The sequence below is a fragment of the Pleurodeles waltl genome, chromosome 2_2 (assembly GCF_031143425.1).
Source record: "Pleurodeles waltl isolate 20211129_DDA chromosome 2_2, aPleWal1.hap1.20221129, whole genome shotgun sequence".
NCBI classification, from domain to species: Eukaryota; Metazoa; Chordata; class Amphibia; order Caudata; family Salamandridae; genus Pleurodeles; species Pleurodeles waltl.
Window position 1 is genome coordinate 1,136,161,472 of NC_090439.1, and position 17,854 is coordinate 1,136,179,325.

A 17,854-nucleotide genomic window follows, 5' to 3' on the forward strand; every position below is an offset into this window, starting at 1 on the left:
GATCTGCTATGGGAATGGGGTACCACAGGTGTATCTCTCAGTAGGGCGTATAAATTAGTAATTGCTTTCCTTTCCCCCGTCCTGGTCAATAAATGGTGGAGTTTGGTGTGAACTGGAGGTTCTAAGGAGCCGAGGCACCATATTTGTCGAACTACAGCCTGTAGAGCTGCATGGGCTAGGAATTGTCCGGGATCTAAGCGATAGAGGGTACTGAGTGCTTGAAAAGTATGCAGTTTCCCATCTCCAAATAACTCACCGACGCCGGACAGCCCTCCCTCGCGCCATGCACGAAAATCATATTGTCGCTGGAGGTCATGAACCTGGGGCAGCTCCCAGAGCGGGAGCTCTGGGGAATAGGGAAATCACTGTAGCCGTCTGCGGATAACCTTAACCCAAGTGGCCTTCGCCGTGCGGAGGAGCAAGCCCACACGTGTGCCGGGCTGAGGACGGCAAAAGAGCCAATGTAACACCCCCGCGCCACCTGTCATCTGGCGGATCATGGTCCCCTCCATGGAAGGGGTCTCTGATAGCCAAGTCATAAGCCAGTGGAGTTGAGCCGCAGCATAATAACAGCACAGATCCGGAATCGCCATACCCACCTCCTGAGTTGGGTGGTGTAATACGTCAAGGGAAACCTGTTTGCGGCCCAAGCCCCAAATGAGGGAGGTCAATAAACTGCGTGTGGCTGCGAAAAAAGGTCGCCCCGGGAGGAATGGAAGGGCCATGAAAAGATATAAGAACCGGGGAAGTATTAGCATTTTGGCAATAGCCGCTCTACCCATAGGGGAGAGAGGCAAACGCAGCCAAAAGGGCATGGACCCACGAATGGAAGAGAGCACTCTATTATAATTGCCTTCCACAAAATCTGTGGCAGTGTGATAGACATCTACACCGAGATAGTGGAAGCTGTCGGCCACCCACGGGAGTCTGTCCTGGGGAGACGACCGAGGTGCAGCGTCGTTATTTCTACAGAGGGGAAACATACAGGACTTACCCCTGTTCACATCAGGCCAGATAATTCACCGAAATGGTCTAACAGGAGGAATAAATCAGCCAGGGCAGTGGTTCTATCGCGCAGGTAAATTAGTACGTCATCAGCGTATAATTACCATCTACCCACAAGCCCTATGAAGCTTCCTCCTGCCGTAATCGTATAGCAAGAGTTTCCATTGCCAGGGCGAAGAGTACCGGTGACAGGGAGCAAGCCTGCTGGGTCCCCCTTTAAATGGGAAAGGAATCAGATGCGCAGTGTCCAATACGAACCTTAGCACGAGGAGCTGTATAGAGAAGTTTTATCTATCGCAACATCTGGGGACCAACATCAAAACGCCCCAATCCCCACAATAAATACGGCCATCCCAGAGTATCAAACGCCTGTTCAAAATCTAAAGACACTGCCACTGGACAACCGTCCCCCCCGGACAGTGTATCAATGAGGTGACAGAGACGTCGAACGTTACCATAAGTAGTTCTATGAGGGACAAATCCATTTTGGTCGGGATGAATCAGGGAAGGAAGAAGGGGGAATAACCTGTTAGCCAATAATTTACTAAGGATCTTATAGTCAATATTGAGCATGGAGAGGGGATGATAGGAGCCCACTTCAAGGGGATCCTTACCAGGCGTTGGAAGTACCACAATAAGAGCTTCATTCAATGTGGAGGGGAGCGCACCTCGTTGATACGATGCCTCGTACAAAGTCAATAATTTGGGTGCGAGTGTGGTCCCATAGGAGGCATAAAACTCTACGGGGAGACTGTCTGGACCTGGAGTCTTCCCTCTAGCCATCTGTTGTAGTACGAGGTTCACCTCATCAATTTGTAGTGGGTGGTCCAGGTCCTGTCTCTGTTGTGTAAGGGAAGGCACCCGAAGATCGCTTAATAACGGATGAAGATCAAACATAGGGGGGGTCGGTCGCGCTGTATATAGATTTTTATAATAATGAGCAAAGGCTGCGTTAATTGCTTCCTGCGTATTGACCACTACACCATGCTCGTTATGGATTGCTCCTAGTACTGTTCGTGGAACCTCAGAACGCAGCAACCACGCTAATATACGTCCTGGTTTGTCACCCTCTCAGTGTTGTTGCAGAGAGTATGTCTTATAGTCCAATTTGGTGAGTCTGTGGGAGTCCTCCTGGTGTTGGCGGCGCCGCGCAGACAAACATTGACGGGCAGAGGGATCAGTGACAGCTGCAACTTCCAATTGCCGTATTTCGTGTTCAAGCTTCCCTACACTGCGGGTAAGGGCCGATCTCGCTCCCCAGGAAGAGGCCATGCAATGGCCCCGAATCACAACCTTCATAGCATCCCATTCTGTTCTGCGGTCCCCAACAGAGCCTTCATTATGTTTAAAATATTCCGTAACGGTGGTACCGAGTTGAGTTTTAAATGGCGCGTCTTGGAGAGCTGCCACTTGCAGCTTCCATAGTGGGATTCGCGGGCTGGCTGGCCCCCATTGGAAAGACACCCTAAGAGGATTATGGTTCGACCAAGTTCTACCCAGATATTCAGAGCTACGGATGTGTGGCCACAGAAGGGAATTACAAAAAATATAATCTAGCCTAGTGTGTATATGGTAGCCAGGGGCATAATACAAGTATTCCCTATCGTCTGGGTGATGTAAACGCCATATGTCAGATAGGTGCATAGTGTGTGACCACGGTCGAAAATGTTTAGTGGCTAGGAGACCAGGGGTGTTTGGCAGAGGAGTCGTCGAGCGATCCATTGCAGTGTGTTGAATACAATTAAAATCACCCCCCCACAGATTGGGAGTATTGGCATCTAACAATAAGGTATGAGTTAAATCATTGAAAAACGTGCCTTGTAGGGTGTTAGGGCCATATACAGAGTTCAAAAGAATGGGGTGCCCATTTAGAAGGCCCTCCAATATGACATACCGACCATCCTGATCAATATGAGACCTAGTTTTAGTGAATGGTACCTCCGGCACGAGCCATATCAGGTCGCCTCTGGCATACGCGGTGTAGCCGGTACCAAAAACTTGACCCTTCCAGCGCAGCTGCAATTTAAGTAATTCACCATGAGTCAAGTGCGTTTCTTGCAGGCAGGCGATATGGATACAGCGCCGTCGAAGGTAAGTGTAAATTCTATATCTTTTTATGGGATTACCCAATCCACGGATAGTCCAGGTTAATATATTATAGTCCGTAGACGTAGGTAGTTAGAACAAAAAGGCATAGCAGTACCCTCCCCTCCCACCCCCTGAACTCCCAAAAAGAAGCGATCCCCCTCATGTTAAACACCAAGCAGACTCTAACTACAGAAAACATCAGAACAACTCCCAGAACCCATGCCTGAATCGCAACAGATAGCATGCCACAACCCCATAAAAAAGGAACAAAAACACATAGAACTTTATGAGGAACAACTCTGACCAAGAGATAGTGTACACGCAGTATCCCCTGCAGTCGGGGGGGGGGGTTGTATGTATCATGAAGTGCAACAAAGAGCATCCCAAGGACCCCGGAGTAACAACATAAAATTGCGCCCGGGGGCCACGAGAGAACAGGAGGCCCCACTAATATGGAGACACGGGACAATAAAAAATGGACAGAACATCACCAATATTCAGGAGCCGTAGGTTGTGGTGTGTCAAAGATCATCAGCCAGTCTCGGAGTCATCAAGGGGGCATGTTCATCACCAGAGGCCTTGGAAGGTGACGTGGCCCCAGTATCTGAATCAGAGGGGAGCTGAAACTTGTCGGATAAAGCCAAAAAGGAGTTATGAGAGAAGTGCGCCGTTTCCTGTGTCGCTTTCTCTTGTTCAGTAACCGCTTGAGCACATGAAGGACCAGCTTTACTTGATTTCCGCTTGCGTCGTTTGGAATGTGGGGTCAGCCAAGTGGTGTCTTCCAGAGTATCCGAAGCCGAGTGCACCAAGCCATTCGCATGCAACCAGGTCCACACATCCTCCGGGGATTGAAAAAGTCTTGTGGCCTCACCGTCAATCACCCGCAATTTAGCTGGGAATAAGAGTGCATATTTATAATTTAGTTCTCGGAGGCGTTGTTTCACTTTGGTGAAGGAGTTACATTTTGACTGTACTTCGGCCGTAAAGTCAGGATATGCTGATATCGCAGCATTTTCATACTGCCATGGGCCGTGGGAGCGAGAGTGCTGTAAGATTAAGGCCCTCATTCGACCCTGGCGGTTTGAAACCGCCAGGGTGGAGGGCAACGGAAGCACCGCCAACAGGCTGGCGGTGCTTCCAGGGCTATTCTTACCGCCGCGGTCAGAAAAGGGGAACCGGCGGTTTCCCGCCGGTTTTCCCCTGCGCCGCCATGGGGATTCCGACCCCCTTCCCGCCAGCCTGTTCCTGGCGGTAAAACCCGCCAGGAACAGGATGGCGGGAACGGGTGTCGTGGGGCCCCTGGGGGCCCCTGCACTGCCCATGCCACTGGCATGGGCAGTGCAGGGCCCCCCTAACAGGGCCCCACCATGATTTTCACTGTCTGCTATGCAGACAGTGAAAATCGCGACGGGTGCTACTGCACCCGTCGCACCCCTGCAACTCCGCCGGCTCCATTCGGAGCCGGCTTCCTCGTTGCAGGGGCTTTCCCGCTGGGCCGGCGGGCGATCTTCTGGAGATCGCCCGCCGGCCCAGCGGGAAAGTCAAAATGACCCCCGCGGTCATTTGACCGCGGTGCGGTCTTTGGGCGGTTTCCGCCCGGTGGGCGGAGCCCGCCGGGCTCGGAATGAGCCCCATAGTCTCTATCGCGGAAATTCAGTAACCGGGCAATAATAGGTCGTGGCGGTGCCCCTGGGCGAGGGGTTCTGCCGGGGACTCTGTGCGCTCTCTCCACAGAGAAAAATTTGGGAGGCTTGCCGTCTAGGATGTGGTCAATCAGCCATTGCTCCACAAAGATTTCATTATTTGGTGAGTCAACCTGCTCAGGAAACCCTACAAGTCTAATGTTATTCCGACGAGACCTGCCCTCGGCGTCCTCTGCGCGGTTATGTAGGGTAGTCAGATCCAATTGCATTTGTTTCAGTTGGAAATGCAAGTCTTGCACCGTGGGATGGAGAGCTGCCAATGAGGATTCAGTTTCCTCCACACGATCAGTCAATTTACGATAGTCGGCCCGGAGTAGAGTAGCATCTGTGGCGATTGTGTTGATTCTGGTTTCCAAGGACGTTTTAGTGTCGAGGATAGGTTGAAGAACCTTATCAAATTGGGCAGAATGGGATTTGAGTGTAGTGTCCAGCTGTGCCAGGGTCTCCAAGACTCCCCCTTCCTTTAAGGGGTGATCAAGCTCAGGCCCTGGAGCCCTAGATGCCTTAGGTTTGCCCATCATTGCCGCCCAAAGAGGAATACAGCGGAGCGACGGAGAGGAACACCGGGTTAGCAAAGTAAAGAACAGAGGCAGCGATGTGGGGTTTCGTGACACCAAGAAGCAACAACAAGAACAGGCAGTGTCGGAGCGAAGGGGAGTCGCCAGGTACCCCCAAAGCCCAGAGGAGTCGCAAAAGTTTCTCGCACGTATGGTGCAACCAGCTCGAGGCGGACCACTCCCTACCAGTACAAGACGGTCAAGTAATCGCCAGGGTGCTTCCAACAATTCTGCTCACCGCTGTGTAGCAGTCTGTCACCTCGCCGGGTGCACACGCAGATGATTCCCCCGCCCCGGTGTCCGCGGAACGTGCGCTATAGTACTATATACAGGGACCCAAGGCAGGGCACAGCGGTAAAAGCAAGGATCGGCTGCCGTATTGGAGCAGACTGCTGCGGAAGGCCAGCGTTCACCAGTGTCTCAAAGCCTCCAGAGACGCGTCTTAAAGACCCCCGGCCCTCCGGGCAAAGGCCAACAAGAAATTCCAGCGTAGAGCGTAAGTGTGTGAGGCCATAGGGAGCCCAGCCAGGCAGATTGTGCGGGCCGCCGTCATCAGAGGGAGAGACTCCCCGGGTGGGGGGTACGGCATGAGCAACCGCAGGGACGATGGAGGACGTGCAGCGCACACAGGCCCCCCAGCAGGTCGGAAGGCTCCGTGGACATGGAAGTGGGGCACACCCGCTCGGATCCACCCAGGCAGTGTCAGGTCCAGTTGGGGTATCCCGATAGGAGCCCCCTTTGCTGCCCCACACAGCGCTTACTTGGGTGGTGCCGGTACGTAGAAATGCGCCACCCGGGAGGGCTCCCCCTCCGCGGGTGCAGCCTCAAGGTAGAGTCGGGCCGCACCGTCAAGGTCCCGGCTGCGGTGGTGCGTACAGGGCAACGGGGCACGTCGCCACCCAAAATTCACTTGCCAACTGACTCCGGAGCCACCAGGCCACCTCCAGGCAACGCTTCCTTGGGCCCCAGGACAGCAACACCGCCGTGACAGGATAAATGTTCCGGGCCGGTGTGGAGCTCTAGATTATGCGTCCGCTCCGGCCGCCATCTTGGCTCCGCCCCCCAATACAAAGATTTTCTTGATACCTATTTTTCACTCTTTATATTTCAGCAAATGAATTGCTGTATACCCGGTATAGAATGAAAACCCATTGCAAGGTGCAGCTCATTTATTGGCTCTGGGTACCTGGAGTTCTTGATGAACCTGCAAGCCATAGATTACTCCGCAACCAGAAGAGTCCAGCAGATGTAACGGTATATTGCTTTAAAAAATCTGACATTGCAGGAAAAAGTTAAATTTTTTTTTCATTTCAGCTGTTATTTTCTGTAGGAAAACGTAGTAGGAGCTACACAAATTACCCCTTGCTGAATTCAGAATTGTGTATACTTTTCAGAAATGTTTAGCGTTCTGGGATCCAGCGTTGGTTTCACACCCATTTCTGTCACTAACTGGAAGGAGGCTGAAAGCACAAAAAAATAGTAAAAATGGGGTATGTCCCAGTAAAATGCCACAATTGTGTTGAAAAATTGAGTTTTCTGATTCAAGTTTGCCTGTTCCTGAAAGCTGGTGATTTTAGCACTGCAAACCCTTTGTTGATGCCATTTTCAGGGGAAAAACCACAAGCCTACTTCTGCAGTCCTTTTTCCCCATTTTGTTTGAAAAAAAACAAAATTTTCGCTGTATTTTGGCTAATTTCTTGGTCTCCTTCAGGGGAACCCACAAAGTCTGGGTACCTCCAGAATCCCTAGGATGTTGGAAAAAAAAGGACTCCAATATGGCGTTGGGTAGCTTATGTGGACAAAAAGTTAAGAGGGCCTAAGCGCGAACTGCCCCAAATAGCCAAAAAAAGGCCTGGCACAGGAGGGGGAAAAGGCCTGGCACCGAAGGGGTTAAATTCGGGCCTAACTGTTGAAACAAATATTGAAAACGAGGAAGAACAAAATGGCCATTTGATCTGTACTTTTTTGCCACAATGGCCAATTTACAAAAGCAATATACCATTATGCCTGCTAGACCCCTCTAGTTGCGCGGCTATGTAGGGTTTGTAGGTTCTCCAACAACCCGAGGTACCTATAGCCAACAACTGAGCTGCACCGTACCATGTTTTTTCATTGTGTACCAGGTACAGACCAACAAATATGAAGAAGTATGTAGTTTGAAAAATGGGTATCAGGGAAATCTATGTATTTCTGAAATGGACACAAGATATGTAGTTTAGAAGTAGTGGTTATTTGTACATCTCTGAATTTGTGGGTACCATATTAGCATGTGATTCAGAGGGCATTTTTCAAAAGGTCTTCTTTCTTACACAGTGGCGTTGCGTAGGCTCTCATTATTCTAATGAGACTACTGGATTTCGAGTGGCAGAATCGCCTGCGGTGTGGGAGACTGAGTCTAACCCACTACAGGTGACACCTGTCGCTCCAATTCGGGGTCTGCTCTGGCTGACTAGCAGTGCCTCATCTCCACCCAAGGGCGGGATGATTGGAAAGCCGAGGCATGACATAACTGGTTTCTCAGGGAAGCCGTGGTCACTCAGGTCTCATCTGTTTCTCTCAGTTACATTAGTCTCACATACACAATGACAAACAGAGGCAGTATATATTTCAATAATGCTTTAATAAAGCGACTGCATCTTAGATAGCAAAGCGTGAACTGCAATAACCGGAACGATACAGCATGACAAGATTAAAATTGTGACAAGGAGAGTAAAACATAAAAATAATGCTATCATATTGTCACTACAGTCAACAGATTAATTCCTACCTAGGCTATGATAAAGCACAGTGTGTTAAGCTCTAATTCTGCCCTTTAGGTTCCCCTGGGAAGACATCATCCCCCATACCTGAGCAAAGGCCTGAAGTCTGCAAAACAGCTGTAGCGAAGCATTCAGCAATCAGCATACAGTTGTGGCTTTTTCTAGAATCTCCATCTAACATGTAAGGGACAGGGAAGTGTTTATATAATAAAACATCTGGTGTTCTAAGAAAATGGCCCTACGTAGGGATGTGTATTTTCTATGAATGTCAGAGACTAAACTTGTACCACTTTCACCGACAACCTATCTTGCTGCAGCCTTGGAAGAAGCACAGAGTGAGCAAGAATGTCTTGTTTGAGAACAAAGTGCTGGCCTAGGCAAAAACAGTCAGAGAGAAATAAAACAAGACCGTAAAAGTGGCTACTGAAACAATAATAAAGCAAAGCCCAATAAAATACATCTAGGTTAAAGTGCACAGCGACAGGCCTCGTGTGTTAAAATAACGTGCATGGAGCTATAACTAAGATGGCTACACAACAGTGGCTTACATTAGGAAGACACAAATGCAGTGCAATCCAATTGATAATAACATCTTCTATTGTTCTTTGTTGCCACATGCCTTCTAATACAAAATGGTGCCTCACTTGTGTGGGTAGGCCTAGGGCACGCTTGACAGGAAACGGACAAAACCGCAACATGAACATCACATTTTTCTACTCAAAACAAACTCTTTGTCGGTAGCTGTGAAGTTTTGGGACTAGTTCATCCGGCACGTAGAGAAACCTAGAAAACCTATATATGTTTGAAAACTAGAAACCTATGGGTATCGAGGATGAGCTGACTTGCGTGGCACTTACCAGCTTTTCTTACCCAGAATCACTTGCAAACCTCAAACTTTAACTAAAAAACACATTTTCCTCACATTTCTGTGATGGAAAGTTCTGAAATCTTTGGGAGCCACAAACATCCTACCACCTACTATTCCCGAAGTCTCTAGATAAAAATTGTATGTCACTTGTGTGGGTAGACCTCGTGCCCACAGCAGGAAACGGCCCAAGATGCAACATGGATACACCACATTTTTCCACTCAAAACTGTCCCATTTTTTTGCAATGTGGATTTGGAATGCAGCTCAGCCGGCACCTAGGAAAACCTAACAACCCTGTACATTTTTTAAAACTAATACCTATGGGATTTAAGGGTCGGGTGACTTGCTTGTCTCTCACCAGGTTTCCTTACTCATAACGGTGTAAAAACCTGAACCATTGGCTAAAAACACATGTTTTCCTCACATTGCTGTGAGGAAAACTTTTAGAATCTGTAGGAACCCACAGATTTCCTCCCACTCAGCATTCCTCCAAGTCTTCCGAAAAAAATGGTGCCTCACTTTTGTGGGTAGGCCTAGTGCACATGAGCGGAAACGGCCAAAATGCAACATGGATACAGCACATTTTTCCTCTGAAAACAATGTCAGTAGCTGTGGATTTTGGATCCTGGCACATTTGGCACCTATGGAAACCTAGCAAACCTGTACATCTTTTAAATCTACACAGCTAGGGATATCCAGGGTGGGCTGACTTGCATGACTCTCACCAGCTTTTCTCATCCAGAATCCCAAGCAAACATCAAAGTTTACTAAAAACACATTTTCCTTTTCCATCATTTTTGTGATGGAAAGTTCTGGAATCTGCTGGAAGACACAAACTTCCTACTACCTAGCATTTCTCCATGTCACCCGATAAAAATTGTACCTCAGTTGTGCTGATAGGCCTAGTGTCTGCGATAGGAAATGGCCTGAAAACTGTCCCTTTTGTTGCAATGTTGGTAGCTGTGGAATTTAGACCCTGGCACATAAGGCACCTAGGGAAACCTAGCAAACCTGTACATATTTTTTGAAAAACAGACACACTGGGGAATCCAGGGGGAATTAACTTGCATCAGACTTTGACTAAACCACATTTTCCTCACATATCAATGAGTGAAAAATCTAGAATCTGTGAGGATCTACAAATTTCCTACCACCCAGCATTCCTCGAAGTCTCTCGATTAAAAATTGTGCCTCACCTGTGTGGGTAGGCCTCGTGCCTGCGACAGTAAAGGGCCCAAAATGCAACGTGGACACATCACATTTTTCCCCTGAAAACCATCCTTTTTTTTGCAATGTCGTGAGCTGTGGATTTTGGGCACCTAGGGAAACCTAGCAAACCTGTTTGTTTGTGAAAACCTGCGTGGCTCTCACCAGGTTTCATTACCCAAAAGCCTTTGCAAACCTCAAAACTTGGCTAAAGAAACACATTTTCCTCACATTTTTGTAATGATAGATTGTGGAATCTGTGTGGAGTTACAACCTTCCGCCCACCTTGCATTTCCACACGTCTCTCGACAAAAATGGTACCTCACTTTTGTGGGTAGACCTAGTGACAACGACAGGAAAGGGCCCAAAGCACAACATGAACACATCACATTTTAAAAGTGACATCTGACCCTTTAAAAAAAAAAAAGAATTGCAATCAGTACCTGCGGACTGTGGATTGTGTGGCCTAGCTCAGCCTACATCTAAAGAAACCAAGCCTGGCTCTCAACCAGGTTCTGTTACCCAGCATCCCTTGCTATATTTGTCTTTAAAAACTCATTAGGTTTTCTTACCAAGAATCTCTTGCAAACCTCAAACGAACAGTGGTTCCCCACTTGTGTGGGTTGGCCAGGACACCACACACAAGAGACCCTAAAGTGCTGTCAGGAGATTAGCGATAGTGATAGCTGCAGTGTTTGGGACCGTGCTGGGATGCCACCCCTTTAACCCTACAAACCACAGACATTTATGAAAACTAGACACCCAGACGATTCCACGCTGGTGTACCATCAGTGCTTAATGTGAGCCGGTGGTTTTCATTGTGTGGCACTGGCTTAATTTTGAGAGCCAGCACTAATTTTGTGCCTCAAACAATTACTGCAAGCAAAAGACTCATACAGGAAAGACGAGGAAGAGAAAAACAAAAAAGAGTCACAAAGGGAGAAAGCAGAAAGCTGCATGAGTGAGTTAAACCGGCAGGGAGTGTCTGTAAATGGATTAAAGAGGCCCGAGATAGCTTTAGGATTATGCTGCCTCAGTATTCCGTGTTCGCACATTTAATTGCAGCAGCCGCATGTTTCAGAGGAGTGCTTTGGGCATCGGCACGTTTTTCTTTACAAATTAATGCTCTGTTTACCATGCATGAATCCCAAGAGGTTTTCTTACTCACATTGCCCGCCAAGCTGCAAATTTCAGCTAAAATCACACATTTTTCTTACATTTCTGTGAGGAAATGTCTGGTCTCAAGAAGAATCCACAAAATTCCTACCACCCAGCATTCCTCCATTTATTCCGATAAAAAAACGCTGCCTCAATTGTGTGGCTGGGGCTACTGCTCACAAAAGAAACAAATTAAACCAAGGGGATGGGAGTTCCACTGTGGGACTCCCACTGACCTTGGTTGGATCTTTTCCTGTCTCTGTCACTAGGCCCAGCCACACAAGTGATGTAGTGTTTTTATTAGGACAAGTATGGGAACAATGGGTGGTTCCCTCAAATCCCTGCTACCTAGTGGGTGGATTCTTGCTTGGGGATGGCTCTCCTACGGCAATTCCCAAGCAGGGAATCGACAAGGCAGGGGTACCATTGGTAATGGGGAATTCTGCCCTTTCTAGCAATACCTCTCCCAAAGCAATCAGTGCTTAAGCCCTGAGCCAATCAGTTCGTTTTACCTTTAGTTTGGAGTAATGATGTCAGTATACTGTGCGCACTGATTGTCAGTATAAAAAAATAAACCCCTTGGCCTGCTCGGGAAGCACTGGGAGTGCAGAGGAGGGTGGGAGACTTTGATTTAGTTTGATTTCGTTTTTCTATCCCTTGACAGTTCTCTCGCGAGCTCCATATTTGAACAAGTCCTGATGATGGTCGATAGTGTGAAACTTGTCGACTTCCACGCAGCCCCATTTGAATGTATATTAAGTATAACGGGCTGATGCACACTTTGATCACCCTTATTGCACGTGTGTATCGCACTTCAAAGTGCACCGAGCATGTTTGTCTCGAGCACCCACTTTGTTGTTAATTGATTACTTGCTTTTTTATATTTTATTTGTACACAAAATAAACATTTCAAAACTAGTAGAACATTTAAAAGGGGCAAGGTCAAAAATGTGGGTGTGGCCACAAAACAGGGAGGAATTTGCACGATCTTCAGTAGTATGCGAACTGTGGAAGTGTGATGTGTGTCTCGAAAGACAAACCCGTGCAAAGCTTGGGAAAGGATGTAAAAGGAAAACATGATTGAGAATGCATAGAAAAGTATGCTTCAAAATTAATCTATAAAGACGGCACATAAATTGTAAAAAAATAATAATAATAAGTGCCGGGGCCCTTGTCAGGAGAGCCCTGCAGCTGGCAACACCCGTTGCCTCTGTCGGAGCCACTAATGACAATTCACAATTTGTTTACATTAAAAATGACTAATACCAGCCAACCAGGCTATACTTATAGCTTTGGGTGGCAAGTATTAGTCATTTGTAATGTATATTGCATTATTAAACAACAGTTTTGTTCATTACAAAATTAAACAAGCAGCGCCATGTGGTGGCTGTCATGAGTACCGGTGTCGGTGATTAAGTGAGGGTGCTGAGCACCGGAAACCACCGGCTCAAATTAAGCACTGTATACAGAAAGTTAAGTACCCACTGTGTGAATGTCAAGATCAGGGAGCTCATACATGACCATCAGAGCGTCCTGCTGCAACACTGTGTAGGGATGCGACCCGGTGTGGGACGGGCCTTGGGACCAGGAATTGTTGGAATAGAGAGGGAACTAGAGTAAATCCTCGCAGTTTACACCTGCCATCGCCCACCATGGCAAGCCTGAGACCCCTGTGTCAGCAGTTCTTAAACTTGTGACTTCTCTGGTGGATACCCCCTGGAAGACAGGACCCAAGCAAATTCTACGATTTGAAACTCAAAACAATACATAAAAATACAGAAACAAGGATGCATCAAAAATACACACGTTGTGGAATATTTTAATATTTTTAATATTTTTTATCAGCATATACCCATGTCTCAGTTTGGGCCAGCAATGTTCCAAACCAGATTCTGTTCCCACGAATAGAGCCAAGGACACCGAACAAGGGGTTTATTTATGAGGCGCTTGCTCAGCCAGAGCATCACTTTTTTTGAAAGATGCAAAACTCTCAACCATATCTATGAGGAAACGTAGAAAGAGGAAAACGTCTCTGGGGGATGTTTCTGTGCAGGAACGTACCTCTTCTTGCATAAAAACAATTCTGCATGCAACGCAGGCACCCTTGCTCCATGTCAAAGCGGTGCCAGCACAGTGGGAAAGGACAGGAATTTATTGCATAAATACGGTGCATTTCTGGCCTTTCGCTCTGGCGTAGGGCAGCGCAGCAGGTTGACTTGCAACACCGCCCTACGCCAGAACCCTATAAATAAGGGCCTACATTTCTAGCCACTGCAGTTTCACACTCCTTCACATATACAGAGTGTTTCAATTTTAGACTTTGCTTTTCTACGTTAAATGCCTTATTTTTATATGATACTACTATTTAATTTGCTAAACTGGTGAGAACACCCTGTGCGGCAACATGGTCCCAAGGTGTCCACGGACCCCAGATGAAGAGCCACGGCCCTACTTGAGTCTAGAATAACCAAAATCTTAGTTCCCATCCCCCTCAGGCCAGAGCGCCCCTCTGTCTTATGAGGGAGAGATCATAGGTACCTTAAAACCCCTAACTTATAACTGCTATATTACTTCAATTTTCTCAGGGGCATATTTATTATTTTTCCAGTTGTCATTTTGGTGGCTACAGAAAGTTTGGGAAGTGTTTCTTACCATTTCCAGATGTTTATATTGCAGAATTAGGCACATTGTTATTTTATCCATTGGTTTGTTTCCCGAAAGAGCGAGTATTGCACTCTTCTAAATGACGTCAGGAGATTGCTGCATATTAATCAGTCAGTATTTGTAAAGCGCGGCTACTCACCCGCGAGGGTCTCAAGGCGCTGTATATCCAGTTTGTACCATTACCATAATTTCCTGCTCAGAGACACTGTGCTATTTTCAAGGTAAACATAACTGCACCTTTGATTTAAGTATTGTGCAAAATATATATCTAAAAACGTTGAAATAAGTATGGATAGAAAAGTGATGCTGAGTCAATAAATAAAATAATGCAAACATAGGGGGTCATTCTGATTCCCGCCGAAAGACCGCTCCGCGGTCAAAAGACCGCGGCAGTCATTCTGGCTTTCCCACTGGGCTGGCGGGCGACCGCCGAAAGTCTGCCCGCCAGCACAGCGGGAAACACCCTTCCCACGAGGACGCCGGCTCAGAATTGAGCCGGCGGTGTGGGAAGGTGCGACGGGTGCAGTTGCACCCGTCGCGAATTTCAGTGTCTGCTAGGCAGACACTGAAATTCTTTTTGGGGCCCTCTTACAGGGGCCCCTGCAGTGCCCATGCCATTGGCATGGGCACTGCAGGGGCCCCCAGGGGCCCCGTGGCACCCCCTACCGCCATCCTGTTCCCGGCGGGAGAACCGCCAGGAACTGGATGGCGGTAGGGGGTGTCAGAATCCCCATGGCGGCAGAGCGCGCTCCGCCGCCATGGAGGATTCTCAAGGGCAGCGGAAAGTCGGCGGGACACCGCCGACTTTCCGTTTCTGGCCGCGTTCAGAATGCCCAGCGGTGCACCGCCAGCCTGTTGGCGGTGCTACCGCCGACCTCCGCCATGGCGGTAATTACCGCCAGGGTCAGAATGACCCCCATAGTGTCTAGAGAAGATTACATCTATTGCTAAGTAATATAGCAATGGGCAGACGTGGCTCCAGGAGAGTATCTTCCTTTTCTCTGTGCACCACTTCCCTTCCACCCTGTGATTTATCTGAGATTGCTCCTATTTAAGCAACATAGATCAACCTGATTTGTCTTTTGTCTCCTAACTAGGTATACGGAGGAGAAGAACATGTGTTTTCAGCAGAGAGAAGAAAGGTGGGTGTCCTCGAGAGCTGTGCTGGGCTCACTGATGTGTCCAGGAGATGAGCCAGGGGCAGTAGAGTGAGCAATGGTAGAGCATGTGAAATGTTGGGGAAACAAATAGTTCAAAAATGCCACTGAGTGTGAAACCCAGAATGTAAACAAACAGCAGCAAAGCCAATAGGCCTGGCTTTAAAATTAAGTTCTACACAGCATTATTGTAGGCATTGTTGAGTGAGTTCATTGAACAAGTGGGAGTGTTTGCAAACACACACAGCAGCAGCCTGCTTATGCTTCTGTGTTTTGCGCAAAGATGTAGCCAAAAGTGAAGCTGTGCTTGCGGACAACGTAGAACGATCAGCCACCTGTAATCAATCAGTTTTAGCATTTATAAGGGGTTTACAGAAAAGTTGTGATCCTATCAGCCACCTTCTCAGGGTTGGTGCGATGGACATAAACTCCAATGAATTGAGAAGGAGGCTGCATTTCCAGGTGGCAGGTGAGGTGGGGTAGACCTAACAGCCGCTTCCAAGTGGCTGCTCAGCCACCTCTATGAGCTGGAGTGGCTGATGAAGCCCAGCAGCTGGTGAAGGTGTTTTCCCAGGTGGCACTTTTTGCGGGGTGATATTGGCCAACCACACATATGTGCAGAAGAATATGTTGATGGAGCAATTCATGTTGTGTAGGGGACATCTCTACGCATGGCTGGCAGATGATAATGATTGGTGCGTGTATTAGTTAAAGGAATGACATGTTCTCGGGCATTTAGGTGAGGCAGGTGAGGATGCATAATGTAGGAGATGTGCCTGTTGTGAGTGGGTGCAGTCGGGATGGGAATTGCTCTCTTCTCCGAAGGAGGGTAGTTGTTCTTAAAGCCACCACGTTTCCTGGCCAGCTGCTCAGAGTGTCTGTCCAGGGTGAGCAGGTCCTCAGATTATCTGGGTTACACTCAGTATAAATGAGTTTTAGTTTTCTCACAATGCTGTGCCCAGTACAACACAATAATATTGCAAAGTATGGGTAAATGAATAACATGTGGGAATAAGCATTTTACTACGATTGTTAAGTAGTGAGTGTCAGGCACAGGGTCTCAAGTAAGACCATTAAATGTCACACTTAGGCATTCTCCAAGCACAGATACGTCACACGTAAGCAATCCGCCATCTTGGCCGCCCTGCTGTAGTGGGCACAGCTCACGGTGCTAGTGCAGCCCGAGCTCTCAGCAGATTAACTTTGTACCTAATGCCTGACAGTGAGATTTGAGGTAAGTTTGTAGGAGCCGGACTGGCACCATAAAGTACCTTAAGTCTATTGGAGGGTGACACCATGTGTTCCCTTCTGCTGGGACCTCTGATAAACTGGATGTGAAGAAGAGGACTTGAGGTGAAACAAGCTGAGATTGAAGACCCCCACCCACTGCAGGCTGTGCACCCTCTGACTCCACCCACCCCATTCCAACTTTCAGCAGTGCACCTGCTTCCCACTTCCATGCTGAGAAAAACTTGGTATTTCCTTGCATGCTGACCCCAACAGCTGGTAAAGGAGAACCCTAAACCTTCATGTATGAGCACCTCTAGGCCGGCCTTGCTGATGACCAATGTCCAAAGTCGCAAAGAGCTGAGGACACAGCCGCAAGTCTTCTAAGAAGACCCCATCTCCTCAATCCTGCATTGGCCTTAGCGGCTTCATGTCAGCTTGGCTGGATTCAAGGTCCTGTGCCTATTCTGTTAATACAACGCAAGCCTTCAGCAAAGAATAAAGTGCATACGCCCTCCCAGGCCCTGCGGTCTGTCACCAGCCTACCCTGGTCACCCCCTATTCCGACACATTGTGTGAGGCAACAGACAATGGGTATTGTGGGAAAAATATTGAAACCATTATTAATTGTAGATGTATATGTCCTCTATATAATCGGATTTTACAAACTATACATACTGATTAAAAGACAAAGGATGAAAAATGAACCAAGGAGGGAAGAAATTAAACTAGGACTGGAGTCAGTAATTTATACGGACCATGACTTATGTGGCCATGAATAACCACACCAGTTTAGTAAAGTTCAAACATTTATTGTCCTTTAGATTAACAATGCTAAGATCACATAAACCAAACGCAAGGCCAAATGATATAACTACATGGATAACACAGGCTGACCAAACCTTCAAAAGAATCTCAGTCTAAACAGAATATCATTAGACATTCAAGAATCACCATGCAGAATAATAGCAATAACAGATGAATGATAGATACAGAATACATTTAGTTATTGCTGGTGAATTATTAAAATCAATTTATATGAAACAATCGAATTTAGAATTTGACATCCTTAACTGTTACTAGATTTAATACGCATGTTTGTACTGCATGCAAAAGGAAAAGACAAAAATTAATTTGGAAAACATTTGTACATTTGTAAAAATTAGCGGTTGTGTTTGCTTAAGAGAGAAAACATAAATCTACAAGAAAGACAAATGCACATTTGATTATACTTCTCTTAAATGGATCAGCAAGCAGCAATGTCTTCATCAATGGAGCATCTTCTGGTCTTCATTGGGCAATGACACAATAGGGAACAGTTCAGTAAAGTTTGACCTTAATGCATCTGAACTAAAAGAATTACAGGCAAAGAGCTAAGAAAGCAGGAAAACCATAATTCCGCTAGCATAGTAAGAGTAGAAACTGAACTGACAACATTTAGATTTGCTATATTAAATCCCTA

General features: G+C 47.2%; 1 protein-coding gene across 1 annotated transcript in view; it reads left to right on the forward strand.

The window, feature by feature from the left end:
• LOC138282955 (apolipoprotein L3-like) overlaps positions 1-17,854 on the forward strand; it is a 65,070-nt gene that overhangs the window by 17,406 nt on the left and 29,810 nt on the right. Inside the window, exon 2 of the mRNA XM_069221024.1 lies at positions 15,106-15,150. Coding sequence (XP_069077125.1) covers positions 15,125-15,150 — 26 coding nt within the window. The 5' untranslated portion in view covers positions 15,106-15,124. The remainder of the gene's footprint in view (positions 1-15,105; positions 15,151-17,854) is intronic.